Genomic DNA, 27220 nt, shown 5'->3' on the forward strand with positions numbered 1-27220 from the left:
AATGACCAAAATATTACTTGCAAATGCGTAAACTCTAGAAAAAAGGTGCTTCAAAATTACGTCGAGTGCAGATGATTTTCCTGGAATATATATAACCGCCATTACCGCCTAGGAACCCATTGACGGAAAACCCGGCGTGCTTCATCTTATTTGTCATTATACTTTCTGTAGAAAATATTTACCCTACAGCTTGCATTCCAATATTCTTCAAAGAGTATGTGAGGGATCCCCTACTTATGAGAAACCCGTTTTTTTAGTACTCCTTACAGTACAAGTATTTTATATAACGTCACTTTTTCTCGTTTATAGAAAGTGAAGTAATATATCATAAAAGAAGCCGTCTACACTCTCTGAGCTCTACACTAACCCTTTATAGTTCTCAATCACACAATTATACAAGTTCAGAATTTTTTACTGAAGTTTTTTGTTCACTGAATTTAGTTTTAATTAGTATTTCTTTTATGTGTTGGCAACTTTTTATCATTAAAGTTAGATTCAAATTTTAAATTTTTCTATTAAATTCAAGAAGATTCATTCTTTCTTCGCTCCAGTGTCTGGGATTATTTTGGGACATCGTTCCATTTAAGTATCCTTAATATCCCATACTGAACTCAAATAAGCCAGGGAATGTGGAGTATACAAATATAAATTAGTTTTATTTATTCGAAATTTTCCTTTCTGACATTATTTCTAGTTATTTGGATGGTTTTTTCACAAATAACTGAATAAGGAGTGGTACCCTCATCTTCATAACTCCTCTTTGTTGGAGATCTTTTTCTCCGTTTGTAGCTCTTCACAGATGAGTTTTAAAACTAGCTTGGCTCTACTAAGAAAGTAAAGAATTACAACTTTGTTTACGGAAAAATGTAGAATCTCCTTTTTGTATTTTAAATCTAAACTCGTTAAAAACAAAAGAAATTGTTACCCCATAACAATATTTTTTGAACGTAAATAGTGATTTAATTAGGGCAAAATAATTTTTGCCCTAAACCCTATTCTAAAGTCGTGATTATATAAGCAATTCAAGTGGGTAGTCCTTAGGTTATCGAAGGACATCACTTTTGGCTTTCTAGTAGTATCCTCATCAAGTCATTAGGTTAACTGGTTGATCAAAAGCCATTTCTTAACTAATCTTTGATAACGGTTTTGCCATTACTTTGCAATAATAATAAGGTATCTGCAGGAATTCTCAATAAACGTTTTTGAATCATGTTCAGTTGTTTTGTTAATTGGAGTTAATAAGGCATGAATTACCATTCTTTTAATAACCGTAAACAACATAATCATTCAACGAATATGTCAAGACAGAGGTTTCGAGGTTCAATTCTGCCATATTTACTCATTTTATTCAGAGGAGGAGCAAGTAGATGATTGTCAAATCTTGGTACTAGCTATTAATATCAGTAACATCACTTAACTGAACTAATAAGGAAACTTCAGTTTGTATGCCGCAACTCATAACCTACTGACGCAAGTTTGGAATAGAGTAAAAGGCCAGATCTGCATCGAGACATACGTGGTACGAATCTAATAGGCAGTGTTCCTTGCGTTTTGCACAGAAGTATGCGAACGAGAGGTCAGTAGCTATAAAGGTTAACTATTATCTATAGTAGTTGCCAGGTACAACCTAGCTGCTAGATGATTCGTAATTAACCTTTTCCCATACGTATTTCTTTCTTGGAGGTCATCTCTAGCAATATTTCTACACTTTATGGTACTATTCGTTTTGTAGTAAAAATATATGCTAAATTTACAATGTATAGCTTGTTAATGGATTATGTAAATTATGGTCAGCTGGCTCACCTCTTTCTTGCATGCTAGATTGAACTGGTTGTTTTCGATTGGACATTTATTTTTCTTGATAAATTCATGCTACTGTAGTTCATAATTTTAGTATCTATTCTTTTCATTAAAAATAGCAGTAGCTTTGACCAACTTTCCTCTTTTTCACCTCTTTCATTTTCAATTCATTTTCGTTGAATCTTCAGTTATTTATTTCATTTTAATTCCTCGAACAATTCAAAGATCCCATCAAAAATCCCATGCTCTTGGTATCTTATTCTGGGTTTAGGGAAATACCAATAAACCTTTTATTTGCCGTCTAGACTGTCTTGACGCGACCGCAACTTTTGTACAACCAAATTAATCACTAAAACCTGATTCATCATGGATTATATGTTAGTGAGCACTTTTGAGACCCGATAAATTTGGAAGTTGTATACTACAATGAACAAGCCTGTTAATGACAACTAATCTATTGCAACCAAAAACTATTATGACAAATTAATACCAGAGTTCTGAAAGATTGGTTAGTATCAGTAGGATTGATAAATTTGTCATCTACAGGGGATGCTTTGAGAGCACTACCATAAAAGTAAGGCTTTTCTACCTTTTTGGAGGATGACGTAACTTTTCACTAGTTTTGGCAGAAAAGAATAGTCGAAAAAAGCAGCCTTATATATCTCTCTCTTTCTCTCATATTCTCTTAGTTCCACAGTTAAACATGAAATCATTCTGATAAAATTGCCTCAATGATGACTTAAGCCACCAGGTATGGTGAGGAACACGTGGTCAGCTTCAATGGAATTTTTAGTAGTCGAATGAGGTACATCGTAAGAGTTTAACCTGATTCGCAATTGAATAACAGAAATTGTTGGTTCAGATGATCGAGCATTTTCAATAGGGCATTCAGCTTGTTTTCGTACACACTTTTGGCACCAACATATTGGACAGTGTCTGTATTATAAAAACAAAATTTGAATGAGCAGAAAGTGCAATAGTGACCAAAGCCAGTTGGCATGAACAACTTAAACCCTTACTCAAAAGATTGTTCACAGTATGCGGTAGGTTCTATCTACACAATTATATTGGGCAACGTTTCTCGAGCAACTTACATACTTAATGTGGTGTATATTGTAATATGTAGTATTAAAAAAAATTAAATAAAAAAATTCAAATAAAATAAAGGGTGTGGAGACAGATGAGAGCCCCAAAAATACCGAAGAATCCAATAAACAAAAAATCGATGACCCAAAAACCAGTATACACCAAAACTACCAATCTCTATAATTTTCTAATTCCCTAACGTCCCCCAACATTCCCAATTTCTCAACTCCCTAGTGTGACCGACGTCCACAGCGTCCACAGCTACCTAATGCCAACTTGCCAATGCCAGTGTCCCAATGCCAACGTTCCCAAAGATCCTAACTTTCCAACATGCCTAGCGTCGCCAGCGCTCCTAACATCCTCAACTTCCTAACTTCCCGACATCTCTAACGTCCCAAAGTCCTAACATCACCAATATTTCCGTCATCACTGAGAGGTAATCAAGTAATCAAGTAATCCAAATATAGTGTTTTACTCTGTGTAATGACGGAATTGGCTAGTTAATTAGTCGGTTCGTTAGTTAGTTAGTCAGTTTGGTTAGATCGCTCCCTGGTTCATTCGCTGGCTCATTGGTTAGTTAGTACATTGGTTGGCTGGTCCATTGGTCGCCGTTCCATTAATCGCTGGTTTATTTTCATAAATTCATTGGCAGGTTAGTTCAGTTCATTCGTAAATTCATTAGGTAGCTGGTTCGTTCGCTGGATTGTCCGTTGGGTTGTTGGTTCATTGGCCTGGTAGTTCGTTCGCAAGTCCTTCCACTGAGCTTTTGGTTTATTGGTTAGTCAGTTAGTCAGTTAGTCAGTTAGTCAAGCAGCCTGTTACCCGAGAATAAAATTCCAAGATAGCCCCAGTCAATGGCGGATCCGGATTCTCGGTTGAATCGATACTGGTATATTCGAGACCTTCTTCTATGTCACAGTGGTGTTCGTGTCTGTGTCTAGAAAGGTCCTCGCGGTTGTTTCTGTTCGCATGATTGCGACGATTGTGGTGGTGACGGTGATTGTTGCTGCTAATCTCCTGTTGTTGCACTTGATGGCGGTGATGGTTGCGGTGGTTACGACCTTGTTGCTCTTGCACTAAATCTTCAGACTCACGAAGTTGTAAAGATTTTAATAGTGCTTTATCAGTCAATCCACCTTCACCGTACTTTTTGATAATTTCATTAACGGTTACTTTCCTGAATGTTGGAATTGTACAGTTAATCTGATCTTCACTTGACGAATTGTCAGAGAAGTTTGAATGTAAAGAATTAGAAGTACAATTAATTAGTGCCTTACTTTCTTTTACCTTTTTGTCGTTTTCTATACCTTTGTGATACTTAAGATAATATCTACAATGGGTCCTCAAGTCGAATGCTGAGTCAACAGTTATGGCTTCGGTGATCTTTTCCCTGAATACATTATTCAACTCAGTGTAAATATTGTCACAAAGATCAGATTCAAACGAAGTATGAGGATGACAAAAAGATACTTCAAAGTTCACAGGATTTTGGAATATGGCAAATCTGCCATAATCACTACAGATTTCAGATAGATCATATTTTGGTGCATCTTTCAATAATTGTAGGACTTTACGCTTGAACCTACGGTTAAGCTTTTTGAAATAGACATGGTTAGCATAGGCAACAGAAGGTGGGGCAACAGAAGATGAGACATGGCGATTATTGACAGTAGAAGATGGTGTAGCAGCAAATGTGACGTCACGGCTATTGGCAGAAGAGGAAACATGATGACCAGCAGCAGCAGATGTCTGTGTAGGAGTAGAGGAGACTTGGTGACCAGTAGCAGCAGAAGATGGAGTAGGAGCAGAGGAGACATGGTGGCTATTGTGAGCAAGAGATGGTGTAGCTGCAGATGAAACGTGGGAAGAAACACTTGCAGTGTACATGTCACAAATGTAAGTAATCGAAAAGAAATCCTATGAGTTATTGAGTTATATAGCGTTAATGGGTATGCTAAATACCTCTACATCCAAGGGTTCCAAGAATCCCAGGCATATACCCGAGGTCATTAAACGCCTTTGGGCAATGAGAGACCTGAAGTCCAACTTAATCGGGCGGGAGGTCATTCTTATTTGTTACTAGCCTAACGGTAGGAACCTTAGAGGTGGAGGTGTTAGAACCGGCATTCAACTAATAACTGAAGTAGAATTAGAGTCACGGTCGTTTGCTTAGAGGGTAGAGGAGAGAAAGAGAAAGAGAGAATATAAGAAACATTCTTTTTATCTATGTCTCTAGCTCGAACCACTGAACATTATTTTCAGTCAAGAAGCTTCATTTTAATGCGGACACGGGCTTTTCTTCAGACGATTCAATATACTCAAATCTTTATTGTTGAGATATCTTGGAGGATCCATTGACATTTTCTGTTGGGCTGCACTATGCTTCCGCATTGAGGGTCCTGGTACAGTCTTCCCACACTCGGCACTGTTCTATTCAAGTGTATAAACACAATAAACATTCAAAACCAGGTCAATAGGCACATAAGTAGATATCCTTCTGCTAATTGTGAGACTCATCAAATATCCAATTCCCCTACTTTACCAACTACCATGTCTTTTATTTCTAGCTCTATTAATTAATTAATTGATTGGTCGTTTACGTAACCTTGTATTTTTGGTTACCCGGTGGGACCAAAATGATGAAAATTTTTTTTGGTCCATCTAAAATTTTTCTACTAAACGCTACAATTATCTACATTAAAGATGACTTAGTTCTTAGGAAACCTTAACCATTTTCTTTGCTTGTTCACCCTGAAATCAGTATTTTACCCTTGCAGCAATGTCCTCCCCAGTAATTGGTATTTCCTTTGGGAACACATCCTCCTCGATCGCCTACATTAACCCTAAAAACGACGTCGATGTCATCGCTAACCCAGACGGTGAACGTTCCATCCCATCCGTCCTATCCTACGTCGGTGAAGATGAATACCATGGTGGTCAAGCTTTCCAACAATTAGTGAGAAACCCAAAAAATACTATCATTAACTTCCGTGATTTCATCGGTTTACCTTTTGATAAATGTGATGTATCCAAATGTGAAAATGGGGCACCAGTGGTAGACATTGATGGTAAGGCTGGGTTCGTTATCGCTAGAGGTGAAGGTAAGGAAGAAAGAATAACTGTTGATGAAGTCGTCTCCAGACATTTGAACAGACTAAAGTTGGCAGCTGAAGATTACATTGGTCAAACTATTTCACAAACTATCTTGACTGTCCCTACTGATTTCACTACTGAGCAAAAGGATGCTTTGGCTCAAGCCGCTTCTAAAATTGGATTAAAGATTGTTCAATTCATAAATGAACCATCTGCCTCCCTTTTGGCTCATGTGGAACAATTCCCAACGGAAAAGGATGCTAACGTTGTCGTCGCTGATTTCGGTGGTGTTAGATCAGATGCTGCAGTCATTGCCATTCGTAATGGTGTCTTCACCATCTTAGCTACTGCTCACGACAACAAATTGGGTGGTGATAATCTAGATGCTGAATTAATTGAATATTTTGCTAAGGATTTTGAATCCAAGAATAAGGCAAACCCAAGAAAGAATGCTAGATCCATGGCTAAATTGAGAGCTAATGCCATTATTACCAAGAAAACCTTATCTAACGCCACATCTGCTACCATCTCCATTGATTCCCTAGCAGATGGTTTCGATTACCATGCTTCCATCAACAGAATGAGATACGAATTAACCGCAAACAAAGTCTTTGCTCAATTCTCTAACTTCATCGATTCAGTCATTACCAAGGCTGGTTTGGATCCATTAGACATAAACGCTGTCCTATTGGCTGGTGGTGTCTCCTTCACTCCAAAATTGTCCACCAATTTGGAATACACATTACCAGAATCTGTGGAAATTCTAGGTCCAAACAATAAAAATGCTTCTAGTAATCCAAATGAATTATCTGCCTCCGGTGCCGCTTTACAAGCAAGATTAGTCGCTGATTATGATACTGATGAATTGAAGGAAGCTTTACAACCAGTCATCGTTAACACTTTACATTTACAAAAGGATATCGGGTTAGTGGATGCTACCGGTGCCTTTGTACCAGTCTTATCTAAGGAAACTTACTACCCAGTCCAAAAGAAACTACTTTTGAAGAAGGTCAGTGGTGATTTCTTGATTGGTGTTTACGAAGGTGATTCTCACATTGAAGAAAGAACTATTGAACCAGAAACCAAGGATGAAAAGGCCGCTGATGGGGAAGACAGTGAAAGTGAATGGTCCGATGATGAACTAGAAATTGTTAGAGAAAGAAAGTATACTTTAGGCACTAAGCTAATGGAACTAGGTGTCAAGGGTGTTAAGAATGGGTTGGAAATTGTTTTCAATATCAACAAGGAAGGTGTCTTGAGAGTCACTGCTAGAGATTTGAAGACTAGCCAAGTAGTTAAGGGCGAATTATAAGATGCGCAGAGAAAACTAACTTTGTAACATATAAGGTACATAATAGAATAATAAAGAACTCATTTATATCGTAACTAGTTGCGGAATCACATTAGCTCCCATCGTGATAGCCTCTGTCTTCAATGTTTGAATCATGACTATCATTTGTGCCGGCACCGGCTTTTTCCGGTATATCACTTCGAAAAAAACAATATAAACCTCGAACAATACTTTCACCATTGAGATTTTCCGCCAAGATTATCTACCAACAAGATCATACATTCAAGATTATATACCCCAATCGAAAATAATATGACGTTAGCCAGTAGACCTATTGTACACATTCTAGGACTAGGGTCCATGGGGACCGTCCTAGCTGTTGATTTAATCAGATTCACCAATGCTCTGGTTGTCCCATTATTCAGATCTCAAGAAAAACTTGAAACATTCCAAAAGACAGCTCACTCCAAAATTGGCCTAAGAAAGATCTACCTAGAGGAGAAGCCTTTAATTGAATGTACAGTCGAGAAGGCTGAATGTCCAGAAACTTTTGGTGGTGAACCCATTGAAAATTTAGTCATAACTACAAAAACTTATCAAACTAAGGAGGCAATTACTCCTTACTTACCTTATATTACACCAAACACCAATTTAATCTTAATTCAAAATGGTCTGGGGGTGTTGGAAGTCTTGAAGGAGGAAATTTTCCCAGATGCTGCCAAAAGACCTAATTTATTCCAAGGTGTTATATCTCATGGAGTTTATCAAGAATCAGGATTTACCTACGTCCATGCTGGTTGGGTTGGTATGCAGATTGCTAGATTGCCGTGGAATGAAAATGAATTGATTCAAAAGTCAAGTTTAGTCGAAAAGGATTCCTCTGAAAACGCCTTAGTTCAATTGTTGATGGGACAACGTTTCGCCAAGGAATTTGGTATGAAACATACAACATATCAAGAAATGTTATTAGGTCAATTATTTAAATTTTTGGTTAATTGCTGCATGAATCCCGTGACAGCCATTGTTGATTGTGTTAATGGTGAAATGAAAGATCATTGTGGTCCAGTTTTCCAATCAATTATAGCTGAGTGTTTGGATATTCTAAAGGTCGCATACAAACCTCTATTTGAATATAAGGTAAAATACCATGGTATGTCCGAATATCCTAAATTGGACGATTCCATTTTGACTACTGAGAACATGACAAAAGAGGTCATCCGTATCGGTTGTGACCTCAATGCCAGAAATAGTACGTCAATGAGACAGGATACTTTATATCTGAGAGAAACTGAAGTGGCTTACATTAATGGGTACGTCGTAACATTAGCCAAGAGGCTCAATTTAAGTGCCAATGTTAACAAGACCATTGTGGAGCTCGTCCAATTAAGACTCGGATTAAACAGAACCAGAGCAACTCAAGGAGACTGGAGAAGTTGAACACTGTCTGCCATATTAATAAAATAGATAGAAATATATAGTCATATTTGCAACTTTGATTAAGTTAGAATAGACCCTTAGCTTAATGTTCTAGTTTTTTTTTTCAAGATTTTCCAATATAGCGTTGACGCGTACGAATCATTAACAAAATCAGCTATGTTCAGATCGTATTTTGTTACATATATTGAAGGCATCGCCATTTAGGAAACCTTTCCCATATTATAACGTTACTATCAAAATACTATCCAATCTCAGTGGTTATATGCTGTTGGGCGGATTTATCCATTTATCTTTATGAGAAATAGCAATACTGATATTCGTGGACCCAAAACAACATCCACTATGGAGGCCCCCATTAATTTTATACAAGATGGTCCTCATCTACCGAATATGCCTCTTTCTGATGAAGAATTTCCAATTAGGACCCAATTTGGTCTCATGAATGAAAGAGTAGATGTATTAAGTCGAAGGTTCGACGAATTAGAGACAACACTAGTTTCGAAAGACTCATCGCTGCTGAAGTCCATTCAAGATTTATTCACCATTTTAGAGATTATACTAAACAACTATTCTACCTTAGAAAGGGAAATGGAGGAATTCAAGAAAAACCAGACTAAGATAGACATGCGAGCAATAAAGAGACTTGAAAAAATATACCTCGATCTTTCATCGCCTAAAGATGAAAATGTGAATTCTAATAAGTACGTATACAATACAGAAAAACAGACGGTATTACACAATGAATCATCTTTGAATTCTTCAGATATAGACCTTGCATCAAGTTATAGATCCGATGATGGGCAACATAGTTATGCGAATGACTCAAATCAGTCAATCAAAAGTCATATCTCTGAAGATCAAAATCCTTCATCTACAGAGAACGTTCCACGATTAATCCATAAAAAGGGTTCTGTATCAGTATCATCCGAGGGCATGACCGAAAACATGGAATTGGAACCAGTTCGAATAGTAGAGAATAAAGTTCTACAGAATTTAGATAATAGGTCTGCCATAGAAAATAAAGGCTTGATTGCTGGAAAAACGAATACAGTTGGCATTCCAATAATATCTCAATCATCAAGCGAGGAAGAACCATATAATGAACAACAGCAGGTTTATCAACATGAAGCCAATAGAGCAAATTGCCAAGATGAAATGGAAATTATTAACATTTCACTAAAAGATGAAGACAGCAATGAAGTAGTTCCATCAAATGATAATAGCGAAATTACACGGATTGTACCAAGGACAGACCCGGAGTCGACCCCATCCATTAAAAATGGACCAAGAAAAATTTCAAAGAAATCATTACCTTCAAAATCTAAAAATAATGATAAATCTTTGAAAGGGAAGCTCACATCTTCACTTAACCATGTTAGCGAGTCTGATTTATCAGGTAACTCGGAAGAAGAGATTCCTGGCGCATCTATGCTAGGGACACCAACAAATAGTAGTTCAACAGGAAAATCAGAGAACGGAACACAGTTAAGCAAATTTCATTTAGCCACTGATGCCGCATTCAACGATTTCTTCGCCGGTAACATTCCAAAGAAAGTCAGTAGCGACTATGATTTTTCAAATCTGTTGGAACATAAAGCAGTTAAAACACCTCATAAGGTTAGAAAGATAACTAGTCCTAAGAAAAACAAGGTTCCTACAATTGAAAATGAAAACAGTGCTGTGTTTTCCTCACTGAATTACAAAGATCAAGTTACCCCTTCTAGTCGTAGAACTACTTCTCTCACTTTAACTAAAAAATCTAAAGATACTGATGGTCATCTGATCGAGAAAGCGGATATCAAATATCCTCAACCTACAAAAATGCAAACAGAAACAGCCTCATCTGATGAGGCCATCTCGGCAGGAAGTATCCGTTTTACTAAACCAAGAAAAGAAAATGAAGAAGTAAATCACATAGTGCAAACCCCAATTAATGTCAAGAATTTGAATGGTACACAAGGATTTGATGGACTGAAATCATCACAGGCTCCTAAAACTGCAGTTGTTGGCTCAGATATAGGTAAACCGTCTAAAGAAAGAGACAGCAAGAGAACTACGAAGTCTATTGGCTTTGTTTCGCAAAGATGGTCTGTTATTGACGGATATTTATTGGAAAAGGTAGCTGGGAAATGCTTTATAAGAGACTATGGCAATATTGCTCACAGATTGAGAACTTATGAAAAAATGAAACTTAGCAACTACAAGTTATTGAGCCTATCAAGTATAAGGTTGCAATATCCAAATACCGATCTTGTTCCATGCTCCTCTAAAGAATTATTTGCTCAGAGCCATCTTGAGGTAAAAAAGTTTGTTCGCACAGATGAAGGCTTCAAGCTCTTGAGTAAGTCGGTGAGAAGAAAGGCTAGAAGAGACGCAATCGAATTTACTGTGATTCCGATTCGATATAGGAGCGGTCCAGAGAAGTATTTCTACTTTCAAGAGAACAAATCACTTCAAGAAAAGGCTTCCAATAATACTGTTGCCGAGAAAAACTCTTCACTCGATATTATTAATGATGGTGATGGAAAAACTGTTATAACCAATTCTAACTTTAATGATTTTTTAGAAGACGAGAATATTCCATTGAGCCAGTCACGTAGACCTACAGTTCCAGAAAAGAAATCGATAAGAGCAAGAAGCAAGTTTGATGCTGCTCCTTTAGATTATCAGACGAATACCGACGAAATAAAGGATGCTGAAGAAAATACCGTAAGCACGGCTCTCAAAGATTTGGATATTGCTGAAGTAGAGCACGAAATCGATGGACGTACTTAGAAGGTACCTGAATTGCCTATGAGTACTTCTAAACTAGGTGAGAATAAGAATGAAAATAGCAAAAAAGTGAACAAAGGTCCATCTTTACGACATGATCCCTCAAATGATAAACAGATATCTTCTGAGGGGTTAATAAAAGGTGAAACTCCAAAAAAAGAACGTCCCTTAAAGATGGAGGAGCCGGAAAGTTTAGGTCCTCCGGAAAGATACCTGTATAAGTTTGATGGGAAAAATTATGTTAATAAGAAAAGTGGGTTAGTAGTATCGACAGGAGAGTTCATAAGGGCCCATTACGAATGGCTCGGAAAAACTAGTGCGTCATCTAACCACAGCGATACTAATTTAGGTCCCTTAGAGATTGATGATCTTATCAGAGTAGAATCCCAGTTTGCGGCAAAAATATTAGGCAAACCACCCATGTCGAAACATTATCTTCATACCTTCGAATTTTTCTTTATGGAATTTCTCTGGGAGGAAAGTCTTATCGATAAAGGGTTAGAGGTGGAGGATAGCGATGCTAATGTTAAGTTTCACCGGTTATTATACGAACTAGTTGTGTTCTGGAGAAATTATTCAAGGAAAGAGAGAAGAATACCAAATTTCACCATGTTGCATGCTGTTAAGGAGTTGGAGTGCTTTAGAATTTATATCAAGAAATCGGTCGCATGGCTATATCAGCATACGAAGGAAGTGAAGCCTCTGTTACTAGCAACACGAAAGAGGTCAGAGGAAAAAGATGTCGAGTGGGGGTTCCCCGATTGGAAACAAGTACCTTCCCTAGAAATGGATGGAATAGACGAATTTAATATCGATAGTAAGTTGAATGAATTACTAGCAGTAGGAAAAGGATTGAGATCCGGATAAAATATTCAGCTTATAAATATTTAAATTGTAATTGCCTGTCTATCAGTAGCTTGTTAGACATGGTATGTATTCTATTACCCGCTCGCTCATTGTGAAAAATTTGACATATATGTAGAGAGATGAGAAGATTAGCCTGTCTTCAAGATGCTAACAATAACAGATCAACAGTCTTCAGAGTACTCTCCAATTCAAGAAAATAGGGATATATGTTACTTGACTTGAATGTAGAATGGCCTCAAAAGTCCTTTGTGGAATCTGTTGATGAGAAGGATATATCTCGTGTTAGGGCCACATTAGGTACATTATTTACACTTGGTTATACGCATGTTGCATTGAATTTTACGGTGAGTCACAGTGAAAAGTTTCCTAATAATATTAATGAGATGAATAAGATGCAAATACAGGAGAATTTTGGTGAATTTATGAAAGAAACAGGAATGAAAATATATTCAAGAGTAACGTTAATTATAGATGATCCGTCCAAGGGACAATCATTATCTAAAATCTCACAGGCATATGACATAGTTGCTGCCTTACCAATAAGTGAACGTGGACTTACTTTGGCTACAACGAGTTTAGAAATTGATATATTGACTTTTAACTATGGACAACAATTCCCCACATTTTTGAAGCATAAAAGTATTTGCAACTGTGTGAATCGTGGTGTAAAAGTCGAAATAGTTTATGGATATGGGTTAAGAGATATTCAAGCGAGAAGGAGATTTATTCAGAATGTCAGAAGTGTCATCAGAAGTTCAAGATCAAGAGGAATAATTATTAGTAGTGGAGCGCAAAATGCACTGGAATGTAGAAATATTATAGGTGTTTCGTCACTTATCAAGACATTGGGACTTCCTAGTGACAAATGTTCAAGAGCTATGGGCCAATTGGCTGCATTGGTTTTGCTCAATGGTCGACTCAGGAATAAAAGCTACAAACAAACTATCGTCGTAGGAGGAGGCGACACAAATGTTGTTGATGATCTGAACGGAATTAATTCAACGAAGATCATTAAAATAGTTAAACGTAATCTTCCTGACGATGTTGCGTCCCTAGACGATAAATCAAACAAGAAACCTAGAGTATAATTATGCAATAATATATTAAATATTTCAACGCTAACAGTAACCTTTTAATAAAAAATACAAAATTTGTTAAAACAAAATATAAAATACAAAATCAAATGTTTGAGCAACCTTTGAATTTTGGGAAAGTTACCGTGATTCATAATCATAACAACACTACACAGGGATAGAAACTTTAACGTCAATGTGATATAGTTCGACATTTTTTTCATTGTCGAAGTTTACGTTTTGAGAAGTTTTCTGGAAATACAAGTTGGTACATGCTAGTAGAAGGCACTGCTACAACAATTATGGAAGAATTTTTAGAGTTAATCAACAACCGACTTCACAATGAACTGCATTGTTCTTTTTTCAATGTTCTCAAACCTAAAATTCGGCGGACGATATCAAAATGGTCCAAGAGCAAGTAGGAGTTCAGAATTGAGAGGCAGAGAGCAAAAAAACTAATAGTAATTAAATTTTGCCAATCTAGCCATCAATCCAATTATCACAATTTCATATAGTGACTGTACTATCTAACGAATAAACCAACTATGACGGTTATTCAAAGAAAATCGTCTTCCACGTCCGCATTTTAAAATTTTTGAGAGCCATGCGAATAAATTCTTTTACTGAGAAAACAGTTCATTTACTCATCTGTTAAACAGAAACACACAGAAAAGTGCCATCGCATTTGCATTAAGTTTTTTTAGAATGGCTAAGGATATTGAGATTTCCAATTCAGAATCCAAGTTTTTGCTTGAGGCTCTAAGACAAAATTATAGATTGGATGGACGTTTATTCGATCAATTTCGTGATGTTGAAGTAACTTTCGGTAACGAATATGGTGATGTCACGGTGAAAATGGGGGATACAAGAGTACATTGCAGAATTAGTTGCCAGATATCACAGCCATATGAAGATAGGCCGTTTGAAGGGCTTTTCCTAATATCCACTGAGAATTCTCCCATGGCAGGACCACAATTTGAAAATGGGAACAATACAGACGAAGATGAAATTTTATGTGCAAGAATCATTGAGAAGGCAGTAAGACGATCTGGTGCTCTTGATATCGAGGGACTTTGTATTGTGGCTGGTAGTAAATGTTGGGCCGTTAGAGCAGATGTACATTTCTTAAATTGTGATGGTGGTTTCATTGATGCCTCTTGTATTGCTGTTATGGCTGGGCTAATACATTTCAAGAAACCTGATATTACAGTTCATGGAGAACAAGTTATAATACATCCAATCGAGGAAAGAGAACCGACTCCATTAGGTATTTTACACATCCCAATCTGTGTTACGTTTTCCTTTTTCAATCCAAAGGAGACAGAAGAAAATATTAAAGGTGAATCCAATGAAGAAATTACAGTGATAGATGCCACATTGAAGGAGGAACTTCTAAGGGATGGGGTTCTTACAGTAACATTAAATAAAAACAGAGAAGTTGTGCAAGTTTCCAAAGCTGGTGGACTTCCAATGGATGCATTATCGTTGATGAGTTGTTGTCATAAGGCATATTCTATAACAGAAAAAGTAACTGATCAGATTGTGCAAGCAGTCAAAGAAGACTACAAATCGAGAAATAAGTACTCAGAATTATTAAGTTCAGAGAATGCACGTTAAGATACCATTAAGTATTTGGAGCATATGTATGTATATATAGAAGATACGTAGACCAAAGATTCGCATAATGTAGCATAATCATTCAGTATCCAATTGTTTTTCAATATTTTCAGTTGTGAAACAATGATGACACCAAACTTTCTGTGACGCGTCTGAAACGAAACTCATCGATTTGTTGCAGACTGGATTCACTGGAAATGACATATAAATGAGATTGCAAAATTGGAATAAAATGTGTACTGTTCAGCTATAGAGAAATATTTGCCTGCCTAAAGAAGAATTTCTTGTTAATAGTTCTTGAAAGATACAGTCACGCTACAGAATAATTTTGAATATAAAGTTATACAAAAATGCCCAATAAACTGAGCAATCAACAACAACATTTGGATACCCCTATCAATGCTTCAATTAGACATTTGAGTACTACAGATATTTCTATCAAAGAAGAAGCTGAGCCATGTGAACTTCATGAGAAATTACACTGCGAAGAGTGTCAAGAAATAAATGAAAAAAGAATGAGTCAATTCTTAAAGAGATCTATATCATACAATGCAATTAATAATGTGAAGAAGAGAACCTCAATAAATAATCTCCATAGGACTTTATCGCAAACAAGTTGTTATAGTAATGGTTCCACTCAAACATATAAAAATTCTAATATCGACCCATTCAATGAATTTCTATCTTTTCTCTCCAATGATGATTATATTGGACAAGAGAATATTCTATGGGACAACTTACCAAAAGAAGTTAAAGAATTCTTTATTGCAAGAGCTTTGGCCAAAAAAAAGCTAGCCAATGATCATACAATCCATTTAAATGATCTGAAGGAACTGTTTCGAAATAATGCATCAATACCAAATAACTCTGATATACCCCCTAGATACATTAGAAGAAATATAGCTTCAAACATTAAAAGACAGGCGAGGAAGTCAAGAGAGCAAAATATATCCAGATTAATCGGTCAATTTTTTGACTATGAACTAACAGAAATGCAAAAAGAGGAAATATTAAATGAGTTCTCAATGCCAGAAGAAGAAAATCCGTTCTTAAGTGTACATTCAAAAGATAGACAGAAAGAATGTTCAGAAACTGAACCTCCAATCAGTAGCCCAGAACCATACTTGAGTGAAATCAACGAGAAAATCAAGGAGTTGAATAAATTAATGGAGCGTTTAGAACAATATTCTCCCGTAACCACCCCAACCACTAATGATACCGACAAGGCTCCAATTACAAGTAGTTCAGCAACCACACCTCTAATTTCAAAGGACAAAGATCTAAGAGCAACAACTAATAGATCATTGAATAAAAAAATGAATGAAACTCCAAGCCACCAGTCCTTGAGAGCCAACCTCCCAAAGAAGCATACCGAAGAAACCTTTTTGGAGATGTTAGCCACTAAATCTAAGAAATTTATGAAAAAGTTTAAACATAAAAAGAAACCGGCAAAGTTGGACTTATATAGGAAACCCACAACTAGTTCTCGACAACTAATACATCCAGCACCATCGGAGTAATAAGTGCAAACAATCTAACTCAATAATTGCATTTAAACCATAATTGGAAATCAGGATTCACCATGTCAATAATAGGATTTTTCGTTTAAAATCCTTCAGTAAACTTCATTAGTAAAAGAATAGTTAGTTATCTGCTCAGATCCTTATTTATTTTTATTCCGCGTAAAGACATTTCAATAACTTATATAAAGCACCTTAAAAATAATTGCTATATATTAATAAACGTGACTGACAAAGAACAGTCGTTGAAAAGAAGTGCGTTAAACCTGTATCGAAAGTAAGATGACTGGTGATCTACGCAGAAAGATGATTCTTAAACATATGGACAAATTCAATGAAGAACAAAGAAACTTGCCGCTGAACTCTGAGACTCAAGAGGATACCCTTGGTGACTTACCTTCATTCACTAATAGAATTAGAACCAAAACTCAAAAAAAAGTATCAAACAATGTACCAATTGATAATGAGAGAGATGATTTTCCTGGTTGGGAGGATTACTTCCAATATAAAGAGTTCGTTAAGTTGGATGAAAGGAATTTTGAGTTTAATACATACTATAGTCTTCCGAAAAATACTAGTTCCTCGACAGTCCCAATATTTATCTTTCATCATGGTGCAGGTTCATCGGGACTCTCGTTTGCCAATCTTTCAAAGATTATATATGAAAGAAATAAGGGAAATTGTGGGTGCTTCTCCTTTGATGCTAGAGGTCATGGGAAAACAAGACCAATTGATTCTTCCAAGGAAGTTAAATACGATAGAGCTACTTTCGTGGAAGATTTCAAACAATTAATAAATTCATTTTACGAAAACCACTTGCTAGCGTTGACAGAAACAACCAAACTTTCACTAATCTTTGTGGGGCATTCGCTAGGGGGCAGTATTTGCACGTTTACCTACCCAGAACTATCTAAAAATATCCAAAAACAAATTTTAGGAGTTGCAATGTTTGATATTGTCGAAGAAGCTGCAATTCTTGCTCTTCAGAAAATCCAACATTTTTTGACCGTTACTCCAAATGTGTTTGGCTCTTATAAAGAAGCGCTAGATTGGCATATAAATCATGAGTTATCGAAAAATAAATCTAGTGCTGAAATTGCTGTGCCAGCATTGTTCCATAAAACTAAACTAGGCAAAGTAGTACGCATAACAAATTTAAATGATTTTGCTCCATATTGGGACACATGGTTTGTAAAACTATCTCAAAGCTTTGTAGCATTACCGACTAGCAAGTTATTGATATTAGCTGGTGATGATAAATTAGATAAAGAATTAATAATTGGACAAATGCAAGGCAAATATCAATTGGTTGTCTTTCAGGATTCCGGTCATTTTATTCAAGAAGATAGTGCTAAAAAGGCTGCAATCACTCTACTAGAGTTCTGGAAGAGAAATGATTCTAAAAATGCTGTTATAAAGACAAACTGGGGTTCGTCACATTCAGAGAAGTAGTAAATATGCTTAGATAGTCTATATATCTAAATATGAATCAATATCATCAAACATTAAATTCTCGAGAAAAAAATATATTTCATTAGATTAATCGATGGACATAATATCTAATTCTTCCGTTTTATGAGCATCGTATTGCTTGACAACTTCATCTATTTTTTTACTAGCCCAAGTAAATCTTGGGTTTATCAAAAACGGTCTTAGGTCAAATCTATTATCATCGGGGGAGTACTGTTCGGCATGGTAACTTGGAGTTAATACAGTTTGCTTATGTCTATTAATGGCGTAGAAGAAAAAGAACCTTTTGACCTTTTCGGCAACTTGAGCTGGTGTCAACTTAGGTGTCCATTCATGAAGTAATTTCAAGAACATTGAGTATGGTCCACACTTTTCCACTTTTCTTAAATAACCAAAGACACTTAATTCATCATAAGTCATACCCATATCAATTTCGTCAGATTGAACATAGTCCTTTGTTATTGGTTCAAGTTCCGCAGTAGGAGTGGCATTCAAGAACTCGTCTAATATGGGAAGTTCATATTCTTTGGAGGCATAAGCAATGAACTTCTTTAAATCTGTTTTCGAAATACCCCCAATTGGATTGATATCAGCAGAAGAACAATCGTATTTAGTTAGGTAACCTCTTAAACATTCATCGACATTTGCACTTCCCAAAACTAATAAACCTCCTGAATTCTTAATTCCACGGACCCATGGCAATAATTGGGCAAATAAATATGCTAAAACCATTCTAAGACGTGCCTGAATGTTTTGAAGAGCTAAATTTTCAATCTGAGAACCACCAAATATCTTGAAAACAGGTTTCTTACCTGTGGCAACTTCAAATAAGGATACGACACTTGACACTAAATTATCCATATTAAAATCGACATGATAAGAACCAATACATCTTGATAACTCCTTACTTCTATCTCTTGTTTCTTTTGAAGAATTTTCCGTGCCCATGTAACAAGTATGGAATATTTTTGAGGCTAAATCCTTTGGATCAGTAGGGATCCAATCTTCGCCACTACGAGTAATCTTTCTTGCATCCTCAATGACCTGTTTATTTCCTTCACTTGCTTCCTTCACTACCATTCTACACATTGAATGAACGATCATGGCGGTGGCACATGAATCGATACCACCTGACAAAGGTAGGAAATACCCCGTACCATTACAACGTCTGAGATAATCCCACATCCAACAAGCAGGACCCATTGCAATTTCTTCTTCAGGCTTATGATAGGAAACATCTCTCGCCTTTGATGGAACAATTGTTGGATCGAACCTCGAATTCTTTGGTGCCAATTCTATTGGAACGTCTATTCTTTGATATTTAATTTCACGCAGCGATGCTTGTAGCCCACGAGACATGACTGAAGCACGATAAGTTCTGACTGCTTCCAAGTCAACGGTTGCTGTAACGACCTCGACATCTTTTAATGAAAACTGGGAACCTTGTGCCACGACTTTCCCATTAACGGCAATTAAAGCACATCCATCATAGTATAATCTATCACCATCACACCCACGTTGGTTTGCATAGAGGTAAACACCACCACAACGACCAGTTGCATTAAGGATCAGATCCATTCTTTTGTTAAGTTTACGTAGTTCATGATGAGACCCTGATGAATTAGTAATAATTTCGACACCATCTAATGACATTGCAATATGAGGTGACTGTGGAGTAAAGATTTCTTCACAAGTTTCAGCTCCAATACATGTATCTAGAGTATTAATGACGGCATCACCGAATAGAACAGTCTTTTGACCTGTAACTTTTTGAATTTCTGGAGGCAAGGTGAATTCTTCAACAACACCTGGTTTCATCCATGGAGTGAAGAATCTCATTTCTCTATAATTACCATCGTTCGCTAACCATATTTTTGGTCTAATAAATAATATTTCACCATTTAGAGATAGTAAACGACAATTATAACGAACATTTTGATGTAATACGGGCATCCCAATATCTAAGATAAGTCCATGCGTTTCTTCTTTCTTAATGATTTGAGCATACATTTCCCAGGAATGTAAGCAAACATCATTTTCCATAAAATGATCCAAACAACCATAACCAGTAATCTCCAATTCAGGACCAACACGTAGTTTAGCACCTCTCTCTTTGGCAATCTTGATAGATTCCAAGATACGATCTCTGTTCCCTTCAAAATCCAAAGCCCATTGATTTAAATTACAAGTGGCTAACGTAATTAAATGTGACATCTTGTAGGTGTGATAGTTCTCCAGGAAGTCAAGTCCAACTAAAAGAATTGTATCAAGAGACTTTCTTTTCTTTCTACAGTATCTGTCTAATCTTGAAAGTTCGCATATGTTAACTTTCGAAGATGTGTACACCCAGACATACGTTAGATGATACTATCTCAAAATAACATAAGTCATCTTATTTAAATTCTACTCAGAACATTATTCAAATACATCACATATTGTTATTGAATTCACCACCGAATCTATATAATACAGAAGTAAATTTAAGGAATATTTCCTATAATGCAGTCATTAATTACCAAAGAGGTTGAACATCAGACCAATCTTGGCGCCTCCTCCTTTCCCAATAGCTGTTGGGACCCCTCTTATATTTCCATTTACCACCAGACACCTTTTCAAAATATCTTGGAATGGCATCCTCACCCTTTGTACGTCTTTCACGTTGTTTTTGTTCCAACTCCAACTTAAGGACTTCGGCTTTATCAATTTTACCGTTTTCATATGCTTTCACATCAGGCCTTAATCTGGAATCAGTTGGAGGTAAATGGCCGCGTTCGATATCTGTAATTTCGTTCAAATTGGCTGTAAATTTAGTAAACCCATATTTGTTCTTCGAATCTTTCAATAAATCGCTTACTTCCCATAGAGTTTTCTTGGTCTTGCTATCCTTCAAGACATCTGTCCACTTACCAACAATAGTTTGAATTGTTTTTTTATGTTTATCTTGAACAGAAGCCACAACTTCCTCGGATCTACCTCCAAACATACCTGTTCTTTGAAACTCGATTTTGGCTTTACTTCCTAATGATGAAATGACTTCAAAATCATTAATTGGTTCAACATACCTTTCCCCAGCAATTAAACCCTTCAACAGAGTAGTAGGCTGCTCCCAATGGAAAACTTCTCCAGATTTTTTCAATTTCAGTTTCAGTGAACCTTCATTATTGAATTCAACAGATTTACCCCAGAATTTTTGTGATGGTTGAACAATGTAATCAAATTCCCAATCTTCATGATCTGCATGGAATGCGAATATTTGAGGCTTATGTGATACTTTTTCTGCAATGAGGCGGAATCCCATCTTATCATGGACAAGTTCGAACGTTTCCCCCAGTAATGGGTTGAATGGTTTCCTTAATGATCTCGTCTTGTCCCTTTGTATAGATAGGAAGGAGATTGCAAATAAGGTTACTGAACTTAATGCAGGCAACTGGGAGTCACTTGTGGATCCATTTGGTAGTAACGATGCATATTGGAATGTCTCTGAAAACATTTGTAAGATTGTAATTGGTTCATTTGATGTCACTGGTAATGCAATTGATGAAAGATCTTTCCCGACATTTTTCCTCAAAAAAGATAATAGACTTGGCGGCGTAGACATGGATTTGGCAACATCATTACGACGTTTAATGGCTTGTGTAACGGGTAACGGGTATAAGTCGTTCGTGGCTTCTATTGTAAGGGTACCGGTGGTATCAATTGATGTTGATTTGGGTGTGGTTACGGACCGTGAAAGTTTCGTCATGATTCTAGTTGCTTCAACTTCATCTGCTTCTTCGTCATCTAATATTATAACGCCATGACTTATTTGATCCACTGCATCAAAATATTCTTCGTTATCGCTAAATGCTGATGTCATAGACACTCTACTTATTTCCTTGGCATGCTTCTTTACATGATTAAAATCTCTCAACAACATTTCACTTTGAGTTATAAATTGCCCCACGAAATTTTCCAATTCTGATAATCTTTGATATAGTTCATGTTCAGGAGGCAATTCAGGATTAATATCAATAGGAGCCACCAATGATTCACTAGAGTCCATTGCAGGATTATAACTTTCCAACCCTTTCATTCTTGTACCACCATGCAGTGAGGAAGATGAAGATGAAGATCTAACGAGCTTAGTCCTATCAGATTTTGTTGGAGAATACGATAGAGAATCATTCTTACACCTTTCCAGTTTTTGTTGTATTAGTTTCAAATTTGTAGTAAATGTGGCATAGGTTTCATCAGATAATGGTACATATGCCTCTTGTTGTAATTGTTCCATTAATGTCGATCTTACACTGGTATTAATTGTTTCCGTTCTTTGATCCATATCTTGGTCGTCATCAACAGCGGTATCTTCATTTTCAGTGGTCTCAATGACACATAAGGGTTGTTGTTCCATTTTCTGGCTCTCAAAGCATGATTGCAGGGCATCAATCCAATTTTGCCATGTACGAGTATCATTTGCCTTTAATACCCACACTTCCATTCCAGAATCTATTATAATTAATCTGTCCTTCTTATTAGCACTTACAGTGGACAGACTAATGACTAATTCACCACGACATGTTTGATTATGGTCGTTTAAATAATAGGACAAGGTTCCATACCTAAAATCCAAAGTAAAGAATCTTTTCTTAAACCCTTGTAATTTTTTCCTTCTCTTCTTGGACAAATAACCTTGAAGATATCTCCCATGATCTACTCGCAACACAGAATCTCTCTGATATGAGTAACCATGAGAATTTCTTGGCGTACCCACAGGGGAAGGTGTAGATTTCCCACTTACCATGGATTGTGAATCATCATCGATAACACCTGCTTTGAAAAGTGTTTTCTTCTTGACATTTTTCGAAGATGTATTATCGAGGATGAAAGCGTAATAATAATCGTCGTCTTTCACCTCGAGCACACCTTGTGTCATCGTATTCCCCGAGACGTGGCCAACCCATTTAACCAAAGTGAAACCGGAAGCGGTGAGTCGGTCCCGTAGAGGTATTTCTTGAGATTGTTGTTGGATATTGCTAATTGATAGCGACGAATGCGAATGGTTACTATGATTGTCATTTTCGAAGCCAGTAGAGTGTCTTCTATTTTGCAAACTCTTATTTGTATAATCCAACAAGGCCTTCGTGTCCTGAGCAATGTGAACCGCGGAGGGTTTGGAATCCATATTTGACTTGTGCTTCTTGTAAATTCCTAATTCGATGGATTTCTTCAAAGGTTTCACTTGATAGCTGATGGTATCACCTTTGGAGCATTTGACCCAACGGACCACGAATGCTCTATTTTGAATGTCGATCGTTTCCATTAGATTTATTTGTTCAGCAATGTTGGCAATACCGGCTCAAAATATCATGCAATATGGGTTCACTATATATTATAACGAGTTATCAGCTTAATTAATGGTCCTGAAAAGATTTTGGCTTGGTTCTTCGAGTCTCAATTAGTTGGTCAATCCATCCAGGCTGGAAATTTCACTTGACGAAAAAGGTGATCCATCAATTATTGGACTAAAGCCCTAACTAAATTTAATAATGTTGGCTGCGGTGCAGGGATGTTAGGGCTGGATTTCGTATAAGACAAGAGAATATTACACTGTTAAGTACGACTATGAGTAGGTTATTTAGCCAGTAAGGTTCGTTGGTACTATGGATTGAATATCCCACTGATAGAGTTGTTACACCGTCCTGACTTTGCTATTCAAGTTAATTTGAGAACGACACATGTTCTTCGAGATTTTTGAAAAATTCGTATAATGCTGTCAAGTAGATATGGAGTTTATTATACAATGATGACAAGATATACGAAACAAATATAACAGCTTCAGAACCAACTAAAAGGAGACGAGGCTGTCCAAGCAAGTATACTAAATATGGTGCCATAAAATTTAAGAATTTTTTTTAATTTTTATTATGAAATAGACTATGTCTTAAATACCTCTAAATATACAGTTCATATTGAATAGGAGCTTATCTCAGTGGTTGTCATTCATGAACGTTTTGATTCTTTTTCTTGTCAACCAACATCCTTATGTTAAAAATGTCGTCTTATTCAATATGTTATTATCTCTTGCGCTTTTAATTTTTCAAAACATGTAAACAGATATGAACAACCTATCTATTGAGTTGGTAGCAAACCATATCTCTTCTTTAAAGTGACTCTTTGTCTAGAATATTTGTCATCTGGAGAGAATCTGGCTGGATGAGCAGATTTTGTAATTTCACCATCTTCAGTAACCTTCTTCAAAGTGTAAATTCTCTTGCCATCTTGGCCTAATGTGTACATCAAATGCATGCTGCTGTGATAATAGTTGTCTGGTTTATTTTAACAACGAATGCAAAGGTACCAAAGTATTCCTTCTAGTTAAAGCACATCTCGAATTTTTTTCTTTCAAAATTTTCTTGTAGGGAAAAAAATCTAATATTACCGTCCCAAGCGATTAATTTTCTGATGATAATAACAAGAAAGCGATTAAATAAAATGCGATCGTAATATACCAATGTAAAAGCCACATATTGTTTCAAGTATGCATTTTAATTCGTTCTCTTATTCTTTATCATAAATTTCTGCATAAAGCCCCAAAGCCTTTATTGGGAATAAGTGTCTATAACTTGGATATTCTATCGCACAAGAGTGATTAAAGACTCCTTCTGGACTTTCAAATTTCCACTCCCCTGATGGCTCTTGCCTACTCTTCAAGAGTTCTACCCCCTTAATAATGACATCTTTTCTTGGATATTTGGCTAACAATAGAGCAATGACAACCCACGCGGTTTGTACCACTTGAGACCTTTCACTATTAACATAAGTATGCAATTCACTGGATTTCATAGGCTCTCCCCAACCTCCATCGGTCATTTGCCTATTTACAAGGAAATCACATCCTTTTTTCACTACTATAGAATTTGCGTAACATTCCCCGACAGAATGAAGAGCCTCCATGGCAAACATTCCAGCATATGTGTAGCAAATCCCCCATGATCCATACCAACTTCCATCTGATGCTTGCAAATGCTTTATGTAGTCGACGGCAACTTTAATTCGTTGTGATATTTCATTACCACGATAGTTATAGTAATTATGGAAATATGTTAATCCGAGCACTGATGAATCGGTACATTCCACATAGGGATATTCAACCATAATATTTCCAAAAACTTCCGCAGGATTTAGTTTCTCAAGAAATAAAGGTGCCTTAATCTTTTCATAGGTTGCAAATGATCCATATTCGAACGAACCAACATTCTGTAAACTCAGTAATACGTCAATGCCTTGATATATCTTTTCATCAGTAATTAAATGATGAATAGCTTTAAAAACAGGAGAATTTTTAACCATTATAATTGCCTTTATTGATTCAGCGGTACAATCGGAAACTGTATATCCTTGAGTCTTGGTAGAAAATCCCCAAGAACCTACACGTTTATCTCTAAAACTACCTCGAACACATTCTGTATCAAACTGAGATCGACAAAGGAATGCATATGCAGAAGCGATGGTGTCGTAAAATTCAGACTTTTCTGCCAAACCTGCAACGAAAAAATATTGAATGGCAAAGGCACAATCCCATACTTGGACACCATTGGTACCCATGACAGTCATACCTTGTGGACCATGGAACAGAGAATCCTTAAATCTGTATGAAAACTTTTGAAAGGCATTAGAATCTACACCTTCTTCAATTAATGTAACAAGAGCACAAAATGCCTGATTCACAGGTGCTATACAAAGGTAATCTGTATTTGATATTTCCTTCTTAATTAATTCGTATACTTTCCTTTTGGACAACTTTTTCAACCAAGTAGGTCTCAGATATTCTTCATATTTCACGATACATGCATTGGCAACGTCTAATACTTGAGAATGTGGATAGTACAAATCCACTCCACAAACATTGTTTCTATTCTGTGCAAACTTGATAGCTTCGAAGGGCTGTGCTGTGTATATTTCTTCTCTTATTTCCTTCAAAAGTGGTGTTAGTTCACAAGAAAAATGAACAAGGGACAAATAACTGATTGGTAAATATACTCCCCTTGTATGAACCCACCATCTTCCGGGATGAATTGGCAAGCAATATGGCAATAACCACGTTTCTGGAGGCGCAGGATTTACACCTTCCCACTTGTACAAGTTTAGCACACTTAACCATACTTTCCCCCAATGAGGAGCACCAATGGCACCACCTAAACTCAATAAAGTCTTTCTTGCTCTACGGCAAACGATATGATCTTTACTCATACCTAATAATCTCAAGATGACATAATTAATTACAGTACCGAAGACAGTGGATTTGTCAGTTGAATGTAGCCCCCAACCGCCGTCCACGGGATGTGCAGTATTAACAAGGTAACGAATAATTTCAATCCGTTCATGATTGGGGATCTCCAACCCGGCAATGTAATTAACTGCAACGTAACCAATGGTCATAAACATGGGACCCTTGTATTGGCAGGGGAATGTACCAGATTCTTTATCTTGTAGTAATCTGAAGAATGAGGCCCCATCATAGCATGCTTCCCTTGCCGTTCTTGGTTCTTCTGTAGTAGGTGTAGGTGCTGGAAAATCAGGCAATTGAAGAAGCCATTTGGTGAAAGTAGATTGCGGATCGTTGGTTTTCTGTTCTGAATTGATATACTCCCATGTATGTCGTCCCAGGGGATTAGTTCTTAATCTCCAACGTGTTGGATCAGTTTTTTGGAGACCTAGTTCATCAGAGTATAATTTAGCAGACATTTGAAAAGAGCGTCTTTTTTGGTCAAGATTAGTAGAATCAGTCCAACATTGAAATGAGGAAAAACTATTGCAGTGTTAATATTTAATTGATGATTAGTTGTGTCGCTTGGATGTCGATATTATTTTCTTTCTTGGTACGAGGAACAATTCTGATTATTCCGATACACTTAACGAACAGACATGCTAAACGAGGGCGCCACAAACCTTTTAATGTCATGCAGGTGGAAACAAAAGTGGTAACAATTATGAACTACCAGTTCTTATTAATTGTTATATTTGCTATGAATTGGTTGTTGCAAAAAAACTTGCCCAGCGCAAAGTGGTCGGAAAATAAGGTCTACAAAAACATGAAAAATAAGCGGATTTAGCTCAGTTGGGAGAGCGCCAGACTGAAGTAAAACTTTAGTCCATTGTAATCTGGAGGTCCTGTGTTCGATCCACAGAATTCGCATTTAATTTTTTTTTTTCAT

General features: G+C 36.6%; 12 protein-coding genes and 1 non-coding gene across 13 annotated transcripts; 8 read left to right on the forward strand and 5 right to left on the reverse strand.

Annotated features, from left to right (window-relative positions):
- Positions 1-3684: 3684 nt before the first annotated feature.
- On the reverse strand, positions 3685-4773 carry NCAS0H01520 (uncharacterized protein; the record flags this gene model as incomplete). The annotated part of the gene is made up of 1 exon (XM_003677763.1): positions 3685-4773. One exon carries the CDS (start codon positions 4771-4773, stop codon positions 3685-3687), a length of 1089 nt encoding a protein of 362 aa, XP_003677811.1.
- Positions 4774-5665: 892 nt separating this feature from the next.
- SSZ1 (ribosome-associated complex protein SSZ1) lies at positions 5666-7291 on the forward strand (the record flags this gene model as incomplete). The annotated part of the gene is made up of 1 exon (XM_003677764.1): positions 5666-7291. The coding sequence occupies one exon, from the start codon at positions 5666-5668 to the stop codon at positions 7289-7291; it is 1626 nt and encodes a 541-aa protein (XP_003677812.1).
- Positions 7292-7582: 291 nt separating this feature from the next.
- PAN5 (2-dehydropantoate 2-reductase PAN5) lies at positions 7583-8707 on the forward strand (the record flags this gene model as incomplete). The annotated part of the gene is made up of 1 exon (XM_003677765.1): positions 7583-8707. One exon carries the CDS (start codon positions 7583-7585, stop codon positions 8705-8707), a length of 1125 nt encoding a protein of 374 aa, XP_003677813.1.
- Positions 8708-9001: 294 nt separating this feature from the next.
- On the forward strand, positions 9002-11482 carry NCAS0H01550 (uncharacterized protein; the record flags this gene model as incomplete). The annotated part of the gene is made up of 1 exon (XM_003677766.1): positions 9002-11482. One exon carries the CDS (start codon positions 9002-9004, stop codon positions 11480-11482), a length of 2481 nt encoding a protein of 826 aa, XP_003677814.1.
- An 18-nt stretch (positions 11483-11500) lies between these two features.
- NCAS0H01560 (uncharacterized protein) lies at positions 11501-12346 on the forward strand (the record flags this gene model as incomplete). The annotated part of the gene is made up of 1 exon (XM_003677767.1): positions 11501-12346. The coding sequence occupies one exon, from the start codon at positions 11501-11503 to the stop codon at positions 12344-12346; it is 846 nt and encodes a 281-aa protein (XP_003677815.1).
- Positions 12347-12552: 206 nt separating this feature from the next.
- RPP1 (RNA-binding RNA processing protein RPP1) lies at positions 12553-13434 on the forward strand (the record flags this gene model as incomplete). The annotated part of the gene is made up of 1 exon (XM_003677768.1): positions 12553-13434. The coding sequence occupies one exon, from the start codon at positions 12553-12555 to the stop codon at positions 13432-13434; it is 882 nt and encodes a 293-aa protein (XP_003677816.1).
- Positions 13435-14124: 690 nt separating this feature from the next.
- On the forward strand, positions 14125-15036 carry RRP45 (exosome non-catalytic core subunit RRP45; the record flags this gene model as incomplete). Its single annotated transcript, XM_003677769.1, has 1 exon — positions 14125-15036. The coding sequence occupies one exon, from the start codon at positions 14125-14127 to the stop codon at positions 15034-15036; it is 912 nt and encodes a 303-aa protein (XP_003677817.1).
- Positions 15037-15386: 350 nt separating this feature from the next.
- Positions 15387-16556, forward strand: NCAS0H01590 (uncharacterized protein; the record flags this gene model as incomplete). Its single annotated transcript, XM_003677770.1, has 1 exon — positions 15387-16556. The coding sequence occupies one exon, from the start codon at positions 15387-15389 to the stop codon at positions 16554-16556; it is 1170 nt and encodes a 389-aa protein (XP_003677818.1).
- A 1539-nt stretch (positions 16557-18095) lies between these two features.
- QNS1 (glutamine-dependent NAD(+) synthetase) lies at positions 18096-20240 on the reverse strand (the record flags this gene model as incomplete). The annotated part of the gene is made up of 1 exon (XM_003677771.1): positions 18096-20240. One exon carries the CDS (start codon positions 20238-20240, stop codon positions 18096-18098), a length of 2145 nt encoding a protein of 714 aa, XP_003677819.1.
- Positions 20241-20538: 298 nt separating this feature from the next.
- On the reverse strand, positions 20539-23325 carry OSH3 (oxysterol-binding protein related protein OSH3; the record flags this gene model as incomplete). The annotated part of the gene is made up of 1 exon (XM_003677772.1): positions 20539-23325. One exon carries the CDS (start codon positions 23323-23325, stop codon positions 20539-20541), a length of 2787 nt encoding a protein of 928 aa, XP_003677820.1.
- An 809-nt stretch (positions 23326-24134) lies between these two features.
- Positions 24135-24311, reverse strand: NOP10 (snoRNP complex protein NOP10; the record flags this gene model as incomplete). Its single annotated transcript, XM_003677773.1, has 1 exon — positions 24135-24311. One exon carries the CDS (start codon positions 24309-24311, stop codon positions 24135-24137), a length of 177 nt encoding a protein of 58 aa, XP_003677821.1.
- A 252-nt stretch (positions 24312-24563) lies between these two features.
- ERG7 (lanosterol synthase ERG7) lies at positions 24564-26750 on the reverse strand (the record flags this gene model as incomplete). The annotated part of the gene is made up of 1 exon (XM_003677774.1): positions 24564-26750. One exon carries the CDS (start codon positions 26748-26750, stop codon positions 24564-24566), a length of 2187 nt encoding a protein of 728 aa, XP_003677822.1.
- A 358-nt stretch (positions 26751-27108) lies between these two features.
- Positions 27109-27201, forward strand: NCAS0Htrna3F. The gene is given in 2 exon segments: positions 27109-27146; positions 27165-27201. It is a non-coding gene; the product is annotated as a tRNA-Phe (tRNA).
- Positions 27202-27220: the final 19 nt, after the last annotated feature.

The sequence above is a fragment of the Naumovozyma castellii genome, chromosome 8, assembly GCF_000237345.1.
Source record: "Naumovozyma castellii chromosome 8, complete genome".
NCBI classification, from domain to species: Eukaryota; Fungi; Ascomycota; class Saccharomycetes; order Saccharomycetales; family Saccharomycetaceae; genus Naumovozyma; species Naumovozyma castellii.